The 19882-nt window shown below is 51.0% G+C and overlaps 1 protein-coding gene across 4 annotated transcripts in view; it reads left to right on the plus strand.

Annotated features, from left to right (window-relative positions):
* The window catches only part of AFDN (afadin, adherens junction formation factor), a 112497-nt gene extending 93433 nt beyond the window's left edge, over positions 1–19064 (plus strand). For all 4 annotated transcript variants that reach the window (XM_087817750.1, XM_087817751.1, XM_087817752.1 and 1 more), the window contains 5 exons: positions 2100–3092; positions 9713–9847; positions 12727–13009; positions 16260–16344; positions 17234–19064. In XM_087817750.1, coding sequence (XP_087673876.1) covers positions 2100–3092; positions 9713–9847; positions 12727–13009; positions 16260–16344; positions 17234–17387 — 1650 coding nt within the window. In that variant the 3' untranslated portion in view covers positions 17388–19064. The remainder of the gene's footprint in view (positions 1–2099; positions 3093–9712; positions 9848–12726; positions 13010–16259; positions 16345–17233) is intronic.
* Positions 19065–19882: the final 818 nt, after the last annotated feature.

The raw sequence follows: 19882 nt of genomic DNA on the forward strand, positions 1-19882 counted from the left end.
AGTCTCAGTAGTTAGAGAACATTATCAGATGTGTTTGTTTTTTTAGGAAGATAACTTTGCATTGTAAAATTCTGAGAGAAATTAAATGTATGCTTAAAAACAGGTACCGTCTAGGCCAGCGATTTTTAACCAGTGAGCTTCAAGAATTTTCAAAATATGCACTACCTGACTGTTTAGTCAGGGCACTGACCCCTTTTCCTTAGATTGTCAAATTAAAACATGACCACAGCCAGCACGGTTGCCGTCCAGTGTGAATGAGTAAAAATTATGCATATTTTTTGGTCAGTTGGCAAAATATATATTTTTGGTGTTCCACAGAATTCTGGTAATTAGTTTGTGTGCCATGAGATGGAAAAGGTGGAAAAGTGCTAGTCTAGGCTGTGCAACAAATGCATGTCTTGGACAGTGAATTCTGAGGTAGCCTTTCTCGAAATAGTGGCCAGAAGGTACTTTAGAGCTGATGGGATTTGAGCTGAGCCTAGGACAAGAAAACAGAGGGGAGAGGTTTGTTCTCAGGATAGTATGAGGAGAGGAAGCTCCCGGCTCCTGAGCAGATCAGTTCCCAGAGTGCAGACTGTGTGGTTCTCAGCTCCACCTCATCTTCTCCCTGGTCTGTCCTTCTTGCTTCCTCCATGGGCCTGGCTGCCTCCTGAGCCCATCCTGCACCCTCCCACCAGCCCTGGCAGCAGTGGGCGTGACTGAGAAGAGGCCTTCTCCACATTGTCTTTAACAGTAAAGTGGTTTTATGCACTCCTTCCTTTACCTATTTTGTAGCCCGTAGAGAGATCTGCTTGCTGCACGTGGAAGCAGTCCCCACATTTTCACCTGCAGCTATAGAGCTGCCATTGCTCTGGCCTCACGCATGGGTAAAAACACCAAGAGGAGGGAGCCGGGAGAGTGGGAGGCCAGGGTATGTGGACTGAGCATTATGGTGGACTTAGCAGGGAGGAAGGGAAAGTCCAGGGAGTGAGCACCAGGGGCCAAGGGGAGTGTTGAAAGAAGCAAAGCAGTGGCTCGGGAAGGGCTACAGTGGTGCACACCTGCTGGGCGCAAACTCCGCGGGTGCATCAGAGACAGAAATAAATATGTCTTATTTCAGATGTAGCAGCGGAGGACCAGCAGATGTGTGTCTGAGGCAGGACCTCCAAAGTGCTCCACTCACAAATGTCTACCGTGGAGTGGTCTACATGCCGCTATCAGGAAACTGTGTCTGTGCGGGGGGACGCTCAGCAGCATGGTGGGGTCTGTTTCGTTTTCCCACCAGGCTTTTATGTCAAGTGATATTTTATTTTTCTGCTTTTTCAAGAAATGGTTCATGTTTCATTTTGTTGGTTTGTGTTTTAAGGAGAAAAACATTTTTCAGGTTTGACTCTTCGTTTCTACTCGTGAACAGGGTGGGGGAGATGTTTGACTCAGACGTCACAGTGAATCATTTGTTGGATTAAACTACTTAGTCCTGACACTTTTCAGACATCAGACTAGGCCTTAGAGGAAAGTACTTATTTCTGTCTCTGATACACACGCAGAGTTTACGCCTGGCAGGTGTGCACCACTGGAGACCTTCCTGAGACGGCAGAGCTGTCCCGGAGCGTGTGGCTGCCCTGCACTCTTCTGCACAGCCCAGTCAGGGTGCCTGTAGTCCATTGTCAGCAGTGGGGTCAGAAAGCCGTGCTGGGTCACATGGTTGAGATCTAACCATTACTCTTAATAGTAACTGGGACTTCCCTACTGAGAAGTAACCAGGCTGAACACGTTCACCCTCTCACAGTCAACTGCTGGTGGGCACCACAGGAGAGGTGTGTGCAGGGTGCTGAAGAGGAGGAGGGCACCGTGCTGAAGCACCTGAGTTTTTGTTCCTTTTATTTTTTGCCAACAATGCAGAGAGAAAGTATGTGTCTGTGCTTCTTTTCACCAGGTGAAGAGATTCTCTCGAACGCCCTGTGACTGCTGTGGCCCCTGACACAGGGCCATCTCAGCCGCTGTTCTGTGCACTCACTTTTCCAATAACTTTTCTCCCCGACATAAAGTGTTTGTGAATTTTCAGTAAGTTCATCTGATAAGTAGCTGGAACCTGACACTTTAACTTTCTCTTTTTCCAGCGCGTGACCCGTTCCCAAGAGGAGCTCCGGGAAGATAAAGCTTATGCCCTGGAGCCCCTCCGCGTAGAGGCAGTGATGGATCGCAAGTCTGACGGCGACATGTGGGTGTTCCAGAGCTCCTCCATGGGCTCCAGCGCATCCAGCCAGGAGCACCTGGACCACGCATCAAAGCCGGGCACTCCTGCATCCACCTTGACCAAAAGTGGCCCTGGGCGCTGGAAGACACCAGCCACCGGGCAGCCCGCGCCAGCTGCTGTCCCCCAGCCTGGCCGCACGGACCTGCCCCCACCCCCTCCTCCGCCCCCCACGCACTATACCAGTGAATTTGATGGAATCCCGATGGATTTGCCTCTCCCACCCCCTCCCGCCAGCCAGATGGGACCCCCGTCGGCGCAGGTGGCTGCTGCCGAACGGAAGAAGAGGGAGGAGCACCAGCGCTGGTACGAGAAGGAGAAGGCCCGGCTGGAGGAGGAGCGGGAACGGAAGCGCCGGGAGCAGGAGAGGAAGCTGGGCCAGATGCGCACGCAGCCCCTGAACCCTGCTCCCTTTTCTCCTGTGACCGTGCAGCCGCCCACGAAGCCTGAGAAACCAGCCACGCTCCAGAGGCCCCAAGAGACGGTCATTCGGGAGCTGCAGCCCCAGCAGCAGCCCCGCACGATCGAGCGCAGGGACTTGCAGTACGTCACGGTCGGCAGGGAGGAGCTGTCCTCCGGGGACAGCCTGTCTCCCGACCCCTGGAAGCGGGACGCCCGGGAGAAGCTGGAGAAGCAGCAGCAGATGCAGATCGTGGACATGCTGAGCCGGGAGATCCAGGAGCTGCAGGGCAAGGCGGAGCGTAGCGCGGAGGAGAGCGACCGCCTGCGCCGGCTGCTGCTGGAGTGGCAGTTCCAGCGGCGGCTGCAGGAGGCCCGGCAGGAGGAGGAGGAGGAGGAGGACGACGAGGTGGACACCACGCTGCTCGCCCGGCGACTGGAGGCCGAGCGCAGAGCCAGGGTAAAGGGCGCCGCGCGGACGCTCCTCTGGGGTGGGGGCAGCGAGGACAGCGAGGGGACCAGCCGCGGTCCGGGCCGGCTGAGCCTCCGGCACGCAGGTGCTGGTGCCGTGCTGCACCTCGGCCGCTCAGCCCTGCTTCCGGCCGGGAGGGCGTGATGGCAGTGCGGCGGCCTGCTGAGCCCGGCCGGCCGCTGCCAGCGCCTCAGACCAGGCCCACCTCCTGCCAGCAGCAGGTGCCTCGCAGGCACAGGGCTGATGAAGCCAGTCTGCTGGGTGGCTGCAGCTCAGGGCTGGCTCTGTTCGTTTCTCCAGGTGAACGGACAGCGTCTGGCTCTTTTGTATCAAATAGAAGAAGAACAGTAAAGTGTATTTTAGTTTAATGCAACCGATGGTTACAATGCCAGGCTTAAGATTTCCTTCAGCCCCTCGAGAGTGGCTGCCACAGGCGTCACCGGTGCTGATGTGCACAGTGCCACCCACCATGTCATGCATGTTCTGGGAAGGACAGCCAAGAGCGTGTCCTTCTTGTCTTGGGTTTTATTTCTAACTCCAGCCTTTGTGTGGTGCTGTCCCTACTAGATGGTCTGAACCAACGGCTTAGTCAGAGGCTCCCACCTTCCCACCCCGTGGTGAGGTCAGCAGGGAGCCAGCAGGGTGGGCCCTTTCCGTTTGCTCTGAATCAGGCTCCTGAAACGTCACACACACTTCTTACTACATACAGATCCTCCGCCAGATGTACACACAACTTTGCCCGAAGTTCAGGTGGAACCCCTCTTGAGACACTTTTAAGTTTCTGATGTGAAGGCCTAAATGTTAACTGTTACATTGTTTCGTTAGCGTTTCCAACTCATCAGTGTCAGCTTCCTTCAGAATGACTCTATTTGCCATCAGTACCACCTGATTGGAAAGAATAGCTATTTGATTAGAACTAGTGACGTTTAGCATAAGAGCTCTGGCCTCCGTGGTATAAATTGCTAGCCGTACACTTACCCTCACACAGTGTGTTGTCCTCGGCTGGCCACTGTCACTAGTGGGCACATTGCTGGCAGGTCATTAAAGTAGCTGAATGTGTCCATGGCCTGTACCTCTCACCCCAGAGCACAAGCAAAGAATGCTTTGCCTTTACTGCCGTTCCAGCTCTGAACATAAGTCGATGTTTATGGTCAATAAGTAGGCGCTGTTAACACTCATGGTTATAACCGCATCCCAGTAATGGCAACGGCAGCTGCACTCTGATATTTCTATTATTTCTATGATCGTTCATTTCTGTGAAGACTGAATTTTTACTGAAGGTTTGTCAGTTCTAAGTCTCTCCATATGAATGGTGATATTTGGGAAGTTTCTTACAATAATTTAGTTAAAAGCCTCTGTGTACTTAGTATTGATTATATATTGAGATTAATAGCCTAGTCTCCAAAAAGGAGAGCTGTGGGAAATTTTACCTCTTTTACTTTCTCTGTATCTTAATCATGAAACGCAGTGTTTAATTTCTGAACACCAGCGATTAGCCCGCAGCCCCTCCCTTCCCTGGGTCCTTCAGAAACATGAAGCCGAGAGCAGCAGGCACTGGTGGCGGAACCCGGTTGAACCTAACTTTTCACACTTCCTTTCTTTTTTCCCTGTCACCTGCCGCAGACTGCTATGCCAGCAATCTCTGTGCTAGATTTGGTATGTTCCTGTTTCTTTCCTTTGGTACTTTTCCTGTCTGATTCACTTTTTCTTTTGTGTTTTAGTAGCTGCAGTCCTAGGGGTCCTAGATCAGCGTCTGTCGTCCGTGACTCTAGAGCATGCCTTTGACTGTTCACATTTAGTTTTTCTTTGCTTTTCTCCTTTAATTTGAAATGTTAACTGTTTATGGTTTTGACCTTCTCTCAGTTTTAGTCATAAAATTGATTATATGTATTCTTATTAGTCATAAATACATGAGCAAACGAAAGAAGTTTTGCAGAGAGTAATCCATTTCATTCTCGCCCCATTAGAAATAGATTTTAGATATTCACCTGTTATGAACTCAGTTGGATAATGTTGACATTGTTTGCCAGTTAAGAGGCTGCTGTCTAGGATGTAACTCTCAGTTCGGGGAGGGAGAGATTTTCAGTGAGCATGCACTCTGTTTCCCAGACTGTCCCCTGGGTGCCAGTGCGGCCATCGAAGGTCACATTCCGTGTGAGCTCAGTGTGTGTGGTGCTGGCACTGGTCACTCAGTGCCTGTCATGGGCAGCTGCCCGTCTGAGCCGTCTGCCAGGCAGTTACATCAGCTCTGATTTAATATGACTGAAATGGCCTTTGCACCAAGTAACAGCTTGCCCTTTTTTTGTTGTTAATACTTACCTGAGTGTATTTTTTTCCATTGATATTTCTTAGATAGTGGAAGAGAGGGACGGAAGGAGACAGAGAGAGAGAGACGGAGAAAGAGAAACATCACTGTAAGAGAGACACGTTGATTGGTTGCTGACTACTTCCTGAACCCCTTGTTTTGACCTCTGTTCCCTTCACAGGCTCTTCTCAATGTGGCAGCCACAGTGAGACTCTGAACACACATCACATCTCAAAATCCTCAGAGCCCCGTGGTGACATCCTTGTCACTTGAGAAACATTCCAAGTCTTCCCACAGCCTCCAGGGTGCTGTGTTTTGTCCACGCCCCCCAGTCCCAGGCCCCGTTTCCTCCTGTAGCCCCTCTTGAGTGGAAGGCAATTGTCACTGTACCTGTACCTGGCTCAAGTCTAAAGGGCAGCCAGCCCTTCTCTCTCATGACAGTGTGTGTGGCTCTAGGTCATCAAAGAACTACACAGATCACTCTCTTTTCTTCATAACAACCCCATGATTTGGGTGGAACAGAGGGTCAGGCCCAGTGTTTCAGAGCTTCACCCAATAGAGTCAAGATTCTTTTTTATTAAAATAGTTTATTTTTTAGAGAAAGAGGAAGGGGGGAGAGAGAGAATCAATGTGAGAAACATGGATTGACTGCCTCCTGCATTCCCCCCGCTGGGAATCAAGCCCTCAATCCAGTCACTGCCCTGACTGGGAATCAAACCGGGGACCTTTCCGTGCACACCCCGCCTTAGTGTCAGGGCACAGGAGGTGTGGAATTAAATTTACAAAAGCTTCAAGCAAGAACTGGCAGGGAGCCTCCTTGAGAGTTGCACCTTCAGCGTGGAAGTAGTGGGCTGACTGTTGCCTGTTGAAGTTGAAGGACCTTGGAAATGGGATTTGGCCCTGCCCAGAGCATTGGAGCCAAATGGTAGACATGCTCCTCCTCCAAGGAATTAGGAGATACATGTTCACATTGAGCCCATCGTGTACATATTTTGGAGTTAGAACACAAAATTAATATTATCATGGAACATAAAACAGTCGCCCTAAAAGAACTTGGAAGGTACGTGGTGGGCCCTTTAGCCGTTCACCCTGCTTGGGGTTCCTCTGATTGGTCTCTGCCACTGGAGTATTTCAGCAGCTGAGCTACAGGTCATACAGCTCCTGATGAAAATACTCATTTTCTTACATTTTAAACAAAGCAGTATGGGCTTTGCCCAGGGAAGGGAGCCCTCACTGAGCCATCCTGTGTGGAAGGTTCTGCCTTGTGCGCACACTGCTTGTGAGCGCGGGCCCTGTTTTCCTGATGAGGAGATCCGTCCTCTGACATGCACAGCTAGTAAGGTGCAGGGCTGGGCTCTGCACCCAGCGCTCAGGTAGGTACCAGAGGCTGGTGTAACCTCTGGTTCTTAGGGGTTCTTCATTTGAGGGCCTTCCTTAGGGGTTCTTCATTTGGGAACCTTAACGTTTTTTTAGGGTGCCTGCTTTTAGTGGGTGATGCATAGCAGAAGAGGCTACAGAGGGAGGTTTCTTCAGGATAACGAGCTTTATTGACAGACTTGGTTGTCTTTTTAGTGAAAGTGTCAGAAAGAGAAGTATAAAATTAAAGATACAAGTTAATATATTTTTGTGGTACAAAATTATAAACAACAGATCTCAACTCTCAACATACTTTTTCTTTCACCTGAAAATGCCTCTGCTAGAAGTGTGGAGCCGTGGCTCAGGCTGCAACTAACTAACTGGCTTTGACATCCCAACATAGTTCTTGGTTTAGGATAATTTGAGTCTGGGCTGTCTTGATTCATTCCATAAGAATTGTTACCATATCTACTTATTTTAATGTTTTTATTGATATCAGAGAGAGGAAGGGAGAGGGAGAGAGCGGTAGAAACATCAATGATGAAAGAGTCATTGATCGGCTGGCTGTCCCCTGCACACCCCTCCTGGGGATGGAGCCCGCAACCCGGCAGGTGCCCTGACTGGGAATCAAACCGTGACCTCCTGGTTCATAGGTTGATGCTCAGCCAGAGTCACGTTGGCTGGTCGGTCATATCTGTTGAGATCTGTTCCCCAGATAGAACTTCCTGTAAGACTGCTTTGATCACGTCGAACTTTTCATTCTTGAGCTGTTAGTTAAATTAAGAAATGAGATGTTTTTTCTGTCATTAGTGGGTTTTGTTTTTTTAACTGGGGGAGTTGTAAAGCAGCATATCTTTGAGGGAAAAGCAATCTGGGTTTTGAAAACAAAAAGACTATAAAACATTCTGCCAGACTGGGGAGAAATGGCCCTTGTTGCAATGGTGACGTCATTGCCTGACTTTAAAATAGTCACCAGTGAACCGTACATGGGGGCGGCTCCTTCCCTCATCCAGACTGAGGAGAAAGAAGGTTTTAGGAGAAAGGGCCAGTTTAGATTCATAGGACGGCACTCTGTGCTGTTGCTACGAGAGTTGTAACAGCTCTGATTTCTTGATGACATGCTCCTGTTGAAAAGAGCTAGTTGCCAGGTCAGTGTAGACTCTTCTTCTTGCTCAGAATTTGTTTTTAATGAGCTCTAGGAAGCGTAACGTGAAATTAGTTTGTGCTTTAACAGAAGTGTCTCTATTGCATTAGTGCACTTTTACGTTCTTCCATAGATGACGTTTCTGTGGGATATTTAATGTCAGTTGCAGTCTTGCTCTGCTCTCTGTGGTCTGGGTGCTGTTTCCCATCGTTCGAGTCGACAACTCGAGTCCTCTGTTGGGCTGTGCGTCCCTTCTGCAGGGAGCTTGTGGGTGATGTCGGAGCCCTGTGTCCCCCTGGAGGGGGCACCCAGCCTCTTCTTCCTCTTGGCCCCTTTAGTTCTTCATCTGTAGCTTCTCCTCCTGCTTCAGAACTCCCTGAAAGCCACTCACCCTGACACCTCCCCCGGGCTTGCACCTTGACTGCACTGAAGAGGAAGTGCAGTGCTTTGTCTTGAGAGGGGAGCCTTAATCTCTTTCTAAGATGGTTTATTGTTGTGTGCCGACGGGAAGAAGCTGGCGACCCGAGTGCCTGGGTCACTTTCCCACCAGAACAGTGTTTGTCCCACAGAATCAACTACACACAATTCAGTGCACACACAGTTGAAGCGAACAGTTACTAAGATCAACTGGTAATTTTGTAGATATTAGCCGCAGTCCAAGGTACCTATGTAAGGTCCCTGGAGTGGGTAGAGACTAAGCTAGGTGGCCTCAGCTTCCACGTCAGTGTTAAGCCTTTGAGCCAGTCATTGATGTGGAGAAGGCAGGGCCGTGGGTGCTGCTCCAGCCAGGTCTCCAACGGAGGAGAGTAAATAGGCCAAGTTCAGAGTTGCTCCCACAGCAAGAGTAGCTGCATTACATCAAAGTGAGAAAAGAGAACTTTGCTCTGTTTTCTTCTGGCCAAGTGTGCTTTTAATTCAGGGCTCCTTTGGGTGCTTAGAGAAATGTGACTGGGAGAGGGTAAAGGAGCTGAAACCCCAATAGAAGACTCGTCCCAGATTTTTCAAGATATCCTTAGGTGTTTGAGTGACTTGAAGGGTGTAAAGGGAAGATGACAGAACTTGTGGCGAGGAGTTACCTGAAAAAGGGATGCACTATCTGGGGGGCAGGGGTAGGTCGTTCCTCATGGACCTGTCCGGGCAGCATTTAGCTGGTAGGCAGAAGAGTTCGAAGGAGGTTCTTCCACGTTCCTGTCTGATTCTGTGACTTGGGGTTTGGGAGTGTCCCTGAGTGGGAAAGGAATTCTTGGGGTCTACAACAGGTCCAGAGGGAACTGGTGGCCAAGGGCCAGGGTGGGAGGATGCTAGAAACTGGGTCCCTGCTCATGGAGTCCTGTGCTGCCCCACCCAAGGCTGGTGTTTATCTACCGCCTCCCACAGGCGAGCAAGCTTCCTTCTTCCCTCAGGTGGAAACTAATGAGCACCGGAGGAGGCCGGTGGAGGGTGGACTCTGGTTCCATGATGTGGGCTGTCTGTTGTTTGTGTCTGTTAATTTACATGAGCTGGTTCACTTAAATTTATTCTCGTAAAGGAATCATGCTTGTTTGATGCATGAATGTGTGAGCGAAACCCATTATTCTTTGCCCCACGATTAATGGAAGAATAGCCCTGGGACTGCGGGGACAGCATTTTAGGTGACTTGCTTTGCAGCTGTAGCTCTAAGTGTGTGAGCTGTGTCGTCTCTTGGCCGTGCTTTGAGCTGGTACTCTGTGTTGAGCTCTGTGTGCGTGCGTGCGTCTGCCTGTCTCAGTGTGTGTCGTGTTGGGAGAGTCTGCGGGGTGGAAGTGAAGGTTCATGTGCTGTTAGTTGCAGGACGAGGAACGCCGGCGGCAGCAGCAGCTGGAGGAGATGCGGCAACGGGAGGCGGAGGAGCGCGCCCGGCAGGAGGACCAGCGGCTGCGGCAGGAGGAGGAGCGGGGCAAGCGGGACGCTGAAGAAAAGGTTATGGTCCTCTAGGGGCGACGGGGGCTAAGCTGGCGTGTTCCCAAGGTGTGCGGGACAGGACGGGGCCTGCACCCAGCTACTGTCACTGCGCCGACACGAGCCCGGTCTGGCCCACCTACCTCTCTTCTGGCTGTCTGCAGACTCCCTGTTCTCTGCGTGTGTCTCTCTGACTTCTGAACTCTGAGGCCTGTGCGGCCCTGAGCCTCTGCTTCGGGTTCACTGACCCGCCTCTGGCCGTACTGGACGTGGCCCTGCGGTTGCTGCCTGGGTGATGATCGCTCAGTGCTCAGCTGTGGGAAGCAGCAGGGACATAGTGAGACAGTTTTTCACACCGAGTATCTCGAATAGATTATTTCTGAAATTACTCCATTCTGGTTGGTAAAGAGAGCATATGGCTTGTAAAAAACATGAAACAAGGAAAATGTAACTCAGTGTGTAACCTGGTAGATGTTCTGATTTATTATTTGTTCCCATACGTGGGTTGTTTTAATTCAGCAATCCTTTCAGCTGAATTTTAAAGTGACACTGATTGGCCTGTTCTGGGAATAGAACTGTGTCCCTCCCGGTCCCTCACCATCTCTCCTGGTCCCTCCCTGTCCCTGCTCAGTGGAGGCGCGGTCACCCGCTTGCTGTGGGGCAGGCCGTCCTTCTCCGTCACTTCCCTTCTGTGAAGGCGGAAGCTCAAGTGCCACAACTTCTGATGGGGAAAATCTAGTTTTTATGAAAAATTCCTTCTTTGATAGTCCAGTGAACTATGCCAATAGAGCACCCTCCCCCACCGCCCCAGAGAAAGGACTTCCCGGAGGCTTTTTGTAGTGGGAGGATCTGTTAGCGTCCATAACAATTGAGTTGGAGTGATAGCAATGGTGAGACGTAGAATAAAGGGGGCCATGGACCTGCACTGAAGTTAGATTCCTAGTTTGCAGACCTTTCCTTCCCTTGAGCCTGCCACCTGTTGCCTGCGGCACCTGCACAGCTTTGGGAGTCTTCTCCAAGGGTCTGGGCCTCAGGGTCAGGCCCCCCTGGCATCTTCACGGGTGTGATGACATCCCAGTTGGTCTTCCTAAGGAAGTCAGTTCCAGCGTTCAAGCCCCTGGCATCTTATTTCTGTGTGTGATGTTCTTCTGTCCCTGGCTGTGGGGCGTGTGCTCCCTGCCCCCCAGCTGCCTGAGCACGAGCCGCACCCCCGCCCATGGGCCATGCACCCCAGTGCCCATGGAGCTGGAGCCAGGGCAGCACCCCTGGGGCCAGTGCATGAGTGTGGCGGGCAGGCCTGTGCCAACGAGCTCTCACCGCTCCCGATTGTGCCAGAGACACTTTTTCCAGTAACTGTTTCTGTAGTTGGTCAGTGTAAATAGAAGCTGAATAACTTGCTTTTTTATACAGAATGTCCAAAATTGATGGGTTTGCTTTGTTACAGAAAAATGTTGGGTAGAACTGAGGCTTCTCGGGCCCTGTAATCAGACCTGCTCTTAGTATAGGAGGGTGTCTGGTGCCTGGTGCCCCAGCACAGCACCCACTACGTTCTCCCCAAGACTCGTCTCAGCAGAGGCCAGGGAGCTGCAGAGCTCACCCTGGATTTGATTCCACACCCCAAGAGGACACCTATTTTGTGTAGAAAATAAGAAAAAAAAAAGTTTTTCCTTCAGGATGTCTCAACATAAAGAAGATACAGTGAGATATTGGGTCCAGGCCATGATTGGGGCTGGCATCTGCTCTTAGTTTCTCCCTCAGAAGGCGAAGCACTGACCATGTGCGTTCACTCGCTGTGTGTGCGTGTCTGTCTGTCTGTTTAGAGGCAGTAGGGAGAAAACAGGTGTGTAATTTGAAATGGGGACTAAGAACTATAATCTTGACGCCAGCAGGGTCCCTAAGATTTGTTCTTCGGTTGAGTGAATTTAAAATGCATTGTATTCGTCCTGCAGGGCTCACCATTGTTCTCCTTATGGCCGGTTATTCTGTTTGATCTCTCATCGCCTTTCTCCTTTACTTTTTTCTTGTGTTCTAAAACCTCTGTCAATCTTTAACAAAATTGTGCTGTTACCTTTCTTAATGTCAAAGTAATTTTAACACTGTCAACTGGAGTTTTTTTGCAGATGTACACGTCAGAAAAATGTATAGTATGTGTCAAAATATATTTGAATATCTTGTTGCTGTTGCTCTAATTTTCTGTCTGTCAGGGAGATCTGAACAGTACGCTAAGAACTTGGAGAACACATTTGTTAGTGTTGCTTTGGGGAAATGAGGCATGTTTTTCACGGTTGATGGTGTCCTTCCTGTTAATTTCCCTCTGGATAATGGAAATAAGCGAGGAGACTCAGTCACGTCCTTCTTGTCGAGGAAGGACTTCTGAAGTCCCAGGTGCAGTGAGGAATCATTCAGGGGTGCACTCTGGGCTGCCAGCAGTAGGAAGCCAGGTAGAGCCTGCTTTGGGCTTTGTCTTTAAACTCAGCAGTAACAGGTAAGTTAATATCCTAACAGAAGTGGAGGGGGAGAGACAGAGACCCAGAGAGAAGTCAGGGAGAGGGAGAGCCTGGTGGGATCGTGGGCTGGGGACGGGGAGGCAGTGGCAGGAGGGGCGGGGCCTGGGAGCACTGAGTGTCTGTTCATTCTGTGCTGCCGAGCAGTCTGACGTCAGACGATTCCAGAACAGAATGCGCATGTTCGTGAGTCTTGGGAGAAGCCTGTTTCCAGGCCTACCTGCCCGTGTCTGTCATAGTCATTACTGCAGCTGTGTTCACGCTCCGTGTTCATCATCGGTGTGGTGATGGGGGCTGAGGGCCCGTCCGGCCCTTCTGCCCGGCAAGGCCCAGGGGTTGGCTGTGGCCCCTCCTGACCTCGTCTGACTTTGCACTTTCGTCTCTTCCCGCCCGCAGAGGAGACAGGAAGAAGGGTACTACAGCCGCCTGGAGGCCGAGCGGCGCAGACTGCACGAGGAGGCCGAGCGCAGGCTGCTGGAGCCCGAGGAGCCGGGGCTGAGCAGACCTCCGCTTCCACGGGGCTATGAGCCCCCCACCCTGCCCACTGCGGCTGGCGCCCCTCCCCCCCCGCCTCAGCGCACTGCCTCCTACCTGCAGGCGCAGGTCCTCTCCCCCGACTCCCTGTACACCGCCAAGCTCGTTGCCTACACCGAGGAGGAGGAGGACTGCGGCCCCGCAGGTCAGGATGAGTGCTCCCGCACGAGGACGTCTCCTGGGCGCCTTCCTCCCACCGCCCTTAGGCCGCGCCCGGCCTCCGATGGCATCTTTCTCTCCAAATCATTCCAGCCACCCTCGGCCAGTGCCAACAGTACTGCCCACAAAGCAGGCCAGCCCCCACCCCCTCCAAAACCAGCAGGCTTCTACCATCTCAGCCACTTCAGAGGTAGAGGTAAAAAGTAGAGCTGCCAATCAACCCTCCTGTCTTCCTGATTGGATCTTGGCATCTGTCTGCACACTTCCCACTGGAAGTGGGGTCCGTCTCGGCCACACTCGCTTGGGAGTCTGAATCGAGTTTGATCACTGGGCTCCGCATGGTGATCTCCCTCTACCTCGATTGCAGTGTCTCTGCTGATCTCTCCCAGTGATTTACACTCTGATGCCCTCTCCCACCTGGCAGCAGTCAGTCCTCCCTGCTTCTCAGCTGCGGAGTGCTGTTGGTCTCGGCCCTCAGGCCTGCCTCATCAAGTAGTTCCGGGGCTTGGTGGAACACGTACCCTTCCCCACACTTCGGTGTCTAAAGAGAAGTCTGCTTACTGACAGTGTCCTAGTACACGTTAGGTTTCCGTTGTTCGATGTAAGTAGGACTTTTCTGGACCACATGCCACGTGTGGTGGTGGTGCAGCAGGGACCTGAGCAGTGGCCACAATTGCTAAGCCAGGCCACCCTGGCCACGTTCCTTCCTACCATTGCCTTCCCTTCGAGCACCCCAGTGCCAGCAGCTAGACCTCGGCAGGCACACGCTTGTCTTGGCGGGGTTTCTGCCTGTGCCAGGACCAGAGGCCACTGCAGGCGCACTTTCAGTGATCATTTCTGAGACAGCACTGAGTTAAATTTAAAATATACTGTAAGTTATAAGAATTCAGATTGCAGACTAATCTCAGTGCTTCCACAAAATTGGAGCGCCTGCCGTACAGTCTTAGGTTTATAGCGTTGCCTTTAATGAGGAGAGTCTCTGAATCCCCACGATGCAGCACTTGGGACTCACAACAGTTCCATAGGAAGTGGGACAATCAAAACCCGCATGTGTGTGACTCGTATCACACGTGGCTCTTGCCAGGATCTGTCTCCACCTGAGTCAGAGCTTGGAGCCATTGGAAGGTTCAGTGAAGAATATTTAGGTTGAGTCACTCAGAAGCCAAAATTTAATCAAGTTTCTAGATATATAAATATCTAGAATGTGGTATCCTTTAAGGCTTTTAAGAGATAATATTAATTTTTTAAAAAATTGTCACCTGAGGATATGTTTTTAGAGAAAGGAAGTGGGGGGAGAGAGAGAGAGAGACATCGATCGGCTGCCTCCTACACACCCCCTGACCGGAAATTGAACCCACAACCTTTCGGTGCACGGGATGAACCCCGACCACGTAACCACCCAGCCGGGCAGGAAGAACATTCATTTTTGAAGTGAGGTGCCATCAGCCTCCTCGAGACAAATCACAAGCTGAACATTAGATACTTTGTAAATGTTGTGACCCAGGTACATGGGAGGTCTGGTGAGATTGTAGCTGAGCATCGCTGTAACCATCTTGGCGTTGAGCCACACCCCTCACCCTCATCTCACCTCCCAGCTGGTTCGTGCGGGAGCAGTCACATCGGCACCCGCCCCTTTGGGGACTTTACTCCTTCCTGCAGCACAGAGCTGGTGTGCCAGGTGCGGACACGGTTTAGCTTACTGTCTCCTCGCTTGCACCACTGCACCTGGCGCCCAGCTCTGACCTGCTGCAAGCGCTCTGGACCGGCCTGGTTCTGCAGCCTGGACCTGTTCCTTCCACTGGACATTGTGCAGGCAGGGATGGAGGTCAGAGGTCAACAAAGCAGTGTGCTCAAGACATTCTCTGCTAGAGCTCCCTGAAAATTGACTTGTGTAGTCGTAATTCATATGTTGGCTGAAAGTATTTGATATTCTGATCAACTGGGAATTTTGAAAATTGATTTTTACCAGTGGAAGAAACAAGTATTCTTAAAACAAAGCTCAAAAGATACAATGTTTTTAAAAACAAAATGAATAAAAAATTTAGAATTAAAATTGAAAAAATTCTATGCAGATAATTTATCTAAAGGCCCGCAGTGGGTTCCCTTACGTTAGAGAGGTTCCTGTTGGATCTTTTGAGTCCTTGCTGAGTGTGACTTCCTGCACGTGATCGTGGGAAACTGCGCTGTGTAGTGAGGAAGGATGCAGTGCCCAGGGGAGCCGCCCCCCAGGAACAAAACCATCTCAGGACAGCAGGCAGGGTTCTGCACAGTGGGTCCCTGGGTGGAGGTGCGGGGCTCGTGTTGGGGCAGCACATCCCCGAGCACAGTTCCAGGGTTGATGCTGTGTAGTAACCCTGTGTGGCCTGTGTAATCTGATCCACACCCTGTCAGTGTTGCACCCACCTGTAATATTTACAAGCAAAAGATTTTAAGGTGTGGCATTTTTTTTCTTGCTGGGTTACAATTAACAGAAATATATTAGCATGGTTTTAATGTGTTATGATTTTAATATATCATTGGGGCAAGATGAGCTTATTGGATGCATTTAAAGTTTTTGTCTGCACCATCTCTGGGTCTTGAACAGCCCTGGGTGTAGCCAGCAGGTGGGGGTGCCCCCAGGCCAGGCTGTTGCTGGCCAGCGGCATGGGCAGGCAGAGCTCATGGCGGCTGCTCCCTGCTGCTGTGGAGATTTTGTACCTGTAGCACTAGTATCCACACCCGGGGCTTTGGTAGCTCATTTGTTTAAAAAGTTTTATTTTAATTATAGCCATTCATTTTGAAAAAAAATTCAGTAGCTGCCCTAAAAGGGGGACTTAGTCATGTGATTACTTAATCTGGGTCATGTTTACTCGGTGATCTTGCAGGAACATTCTTAGTGTGAGGAGTGTCTGGAGAGTTCTGCTGCCTCCTCACGTAAGGGCTTCTGGGTTTCCTCGTGAGTTGATGACAGCTGTGAATTCACTGAGTGGGACTTTCTGCCTGTCGCTGCCTGAGGCCTGTGCCAGCCTCTCTGTCCCTAATGGCCGGAGGCCCGCAATCAGCTCGTCGTGAGGGTGGTGACTGGATTACTCAGGCCACTGGGGATGGGAGTCGCATGGCTGGAGCTTTATCTGACTGGATAGCCTGGGGTCTTACGCGGTGATTGAAATGGCTCGTTCCGTGGGCACTGCATCCTGTCACGAGGGGAGTGGGGAGTAGCACGGGGCTCAATTTTGACTCTTTTTTTCATGGAAAAGGACCAGACTCTTCCATGGGATCCTCTGGGACCCTCGCCAGTTCCCGTGACGCGAATCGCGACCCGAGAGAGAAACCGTCGAAAAGGTATCTTGTCTGTGCTGGGCGAGCGCTCCGTGGGTGCGCCTTTCCCTTCCTCGCGCCGTTTGCACGGGGCTGCAAGGCCCCTTCAGCGACTTTGTTGCGTCCCCGGCCGCTGTGCAGAGCTCCCTGAGCAGGCGGACCCTCCCCGTGTGCTGCTCAGGGACTTGTCTGAGACGGGTGGGCCCGGGCGCAGGCAGTGCCGCCTCAGAAGCAGGGACGTCCTCACCGAGGCGCTCGTCGGCTGTGCTGATGCCCAGATGGTTCTCAGAACGTGGAAGCTGGAGTATCTTAATACTGTTTCTTACCCAGCGAGGCACGTCAGCAGGTGCCTCTCAGGTCCACGGAGGACCCACTGCAGTGATGTTTTATTTTATTTAAAAAATTTTTTTCATTGATTTCAGAGAGAGGGAGGGAGAGAGAGAGAGAGAGACATGAGTGATGAGAGTCACTGATCGGCTGCCTCCTGCATGCCCCCTGCTGGGGATCGAGCCTACAACCCTGACACGTGCCCTGACGGAATCGAACCCTGACTTCCTGGTTCATGGGTCGACACTCGACCATTAAGCTGCACTGGCCGGGCACAGTGCTGTGTTTTAATACCGTAACTTCACTATTCAGAGTTACCTGCTTGCTAGAATTGATTTTGCTAAAGAATTTTGAGACTTGGATGTGACTGGAGAAAGTTAACATTTTTAGGAAGGAGAATGTTTTGCCCTTTTTCTATATGGGTTTAAATGCAGTGATTTTAATTATAGGAAAGGTCATGGCAGGATTTAACAGAGTGAGTCTCTCTCAGTGAAACTGTTACTAAATTGTCTGCTAAGGTAAACTTGCTACTTGTTGACAAGTGTTCCCACTGTGACCAGCAATCTTGTGCGTTTCCCTCCTGCAGCCAAGACGCGGATTTTCCTGGAAGTGCAGGAGCCCCGGAGAACTTGACCTTCAGAGAGCGCCAGCGCCTCTTCTCACAAGGTCAAGACGTGTCCAATAAAGTGAAAGCCTCTCGTAAATTAACAGAACTGGAGAACGAGCTGAACACCAAGTAAAGAGGGTTCACCCCACTCCTCTCAGCGTCTCAGCGTGGCCGTGAGGTGTGAGCTTGGAGAGGGAGAGGAGGCTGCGCTTCCACGTCACTCATGGTTTCTGTGTCTGAAGCGGTTGGGATTTAGAGATGCTCGGGTTCCCAGGAACCCTGTTCTGTTTTACCCAGAGAGCGCTGTGTGCGACGTAAACACTGTTCCATTTCTTAATTATCTGGCTCACGAAGACCTTTTCTATTCGTTTCTTGTTTAGTCTGGGGACAGAGTGAAGGGGTCGAAGATGCTGAGGTGTCTCCCCCGTCTTCCCCAAGGAGCACAGGGAAGCCCTGCTTCTCTCCTTTTTCAGAAACCTTACTCTAGATCAGAGAGTAGCTTGAACTACCCAGACTGTTTGCACTACTGCATGGCAACTGCGACTGCTAGACGGAGAGTCGGGTTTTATCTGCCCGGAGAGAGCAAGTGAGAACTGCTGCTGATGAATGGCCGCGGTCCAGCCTCCCCCCAGGACTGACTCGGCTGGGACAGGTGGCCGCTGTCCCGATCATGCCTTACAGCTGCAAGCCCTCTGACGAACTCTACATACTCGATGGAAAAAGTTTTCCCAACAGAAAAATTTTGAGGCTTTAAGCTTAGGAAATTTTATTTTTATAAATACCAGATTATTGTTACAATAAATCATTGGTGATTTTGAAGGTGCAGGTAATATTAGAATGTTAACTAAGTATTTCAGATATTCAGGGGATATAAAGGGCTGTCCTTAGCAGAACAGTGTTGGTGTGACTAGGAGCTTGGTGTCTGAGAGGAGTGACAGGTGGCACCTGAGCATGACTGTCACTCAGGATTTACATCTGGCAAAGATTGACATCGATTGCTGGGAGGGAGGGGCTTGCTCACTCAGCATCCTCAATTTAAATTTGTAAGAAAACTCACCTTGGCAGTTCAAGCTATTTTTTTACACTCTAATAGAATTATTTAATTTTCATTGTTGGATTATTAGTTACCACTGTCATTCTTCAGCTGTGAGTATGCAGCTGATGCTGGGGAGACGGACCTCACTTTGTTTTATACTGTGTGATGTTAAAATGGGAAATTACTTTGTGATTATGAGCAGATTTTCTATTGACAAAGCCCTGACCGGGTCTAGATTTTTCTGTACCATGTTCTCTTACAATGTGTATGTAGGAAAACGCACACTTTCAGATGGGGCTGCCCAGCCTTGCAGGTCACTTTGGTGAGGGGTGTACGATATGTCTTTACAATGTGTATAAATAGTTTATGTCGACCGGGCTCTGATTTGGAAGTGTGCTCACCATTCCCGTTTTGAGTCGGAGTGAAGTTGGCTGTGCATTAGTGAAGAATTCGCACGCGTGCTCCACGCGGGTCCAAGATGCGGGCTCCTCCCAGGTATCTGAACACTGGCAGCATCCGGGGGTGAAATCCACACCTTAAGTGCTGCGGATGAGCTACTGTTAATATATAAAGCCAGGACACACAGTACATGAAGTACCTGTAAATACCCGGACTCCGGGGACGTGTGTGCGCCCTTGGCAGGGGGCCAGGTGTAGGGGTGCGGGAGAGCTTTCCACAACTGCACTACTGTGGAAGACATTGGAACTGCTGTAGCTTCCATTCCTACTGTATTCCATTCACAGCCTATTTTTAATAAACTTTGTATGTATTTAAGTGTATTTGCTATTATTTTAATGGCGCTGGCAGAGACTGTCACATCAGCCTCCCCTGCCCCGCTCCTCCTCCCTCCCTGTCATCCACTGAACATGTGCTGAGTGTCCTGTCAGGCAGTGTCCTCGAGTTGTCCCCACGGCCCTGGCTGGTGCAGCGAGACTGCGGTCACTGGGGCGGTGCTCTCAGTGCTGGGCCTGGCTTTTGCTCCGCACACCACCAATCGCAGTGGTCACTTACACTGTTTCTCAGTTACACACGCCCCCGGGTGCCCCTCTGAATTCTGAAGCCTACCCCCCCAGCAATCAGCACATTATACAAACCAAATGGCCTGGTGAGGTGTGGGAGTGCTTGGTGAGGGGTGTTTGGGCACAGAAGTGAGCAGGGGCAGGGACGGGATGGGCACTGAGGGCTGCCAGGGCCCAGCGACAGCACCCGCAGGGGTTTCCCTGTTTGCTGGTCACCTCTCCTTTGGGGCCTCTGAGCAGGCGAGCTGGCTGGGGCCATGTGGCGGGTCCCAGTGAGGCCCTCCGAGGGCAGGAGTGCCCTGGGGCTGTACAGGCCTGCCAGGTCTTTTTGGCAGGTCCAGATGTTCACATATTCGAGCTATGTGGGGTTTTTTGTTTTTTTGTATACTTTGATGCCCTGAAAGTTGGGCAGTTTGATACCTTGAAGTTTGGGAAGAGAAAACTTAGACTTAACGTTTGTTCAGTTCATCCCAAAGCCCATGTTCTTTGGCTCTTTGTGGAAGGAACGTGTCCTGCAGGCAGTGCCCTGGCTGCGCCTCACAGGTCCGGCAGGCGGTGCCCGGGTCGGGCAGG

The sequence above is a fragment of the Miniopterus natalensis genome, chromosome 5, assembly GCF_054644295.1.
Source record: "Miniopterus natalensis isolate mMinNat1 chromosome 5, mMinNat1.hap1, whole genome shotgun sequence".
Classification (NCBI taxonomy): Eukaryota; Metazoa; Chordata; class Mammalia; order Chiroptera; family Miniopteridae; genus Miniopterus; species Miniopterus natalensis.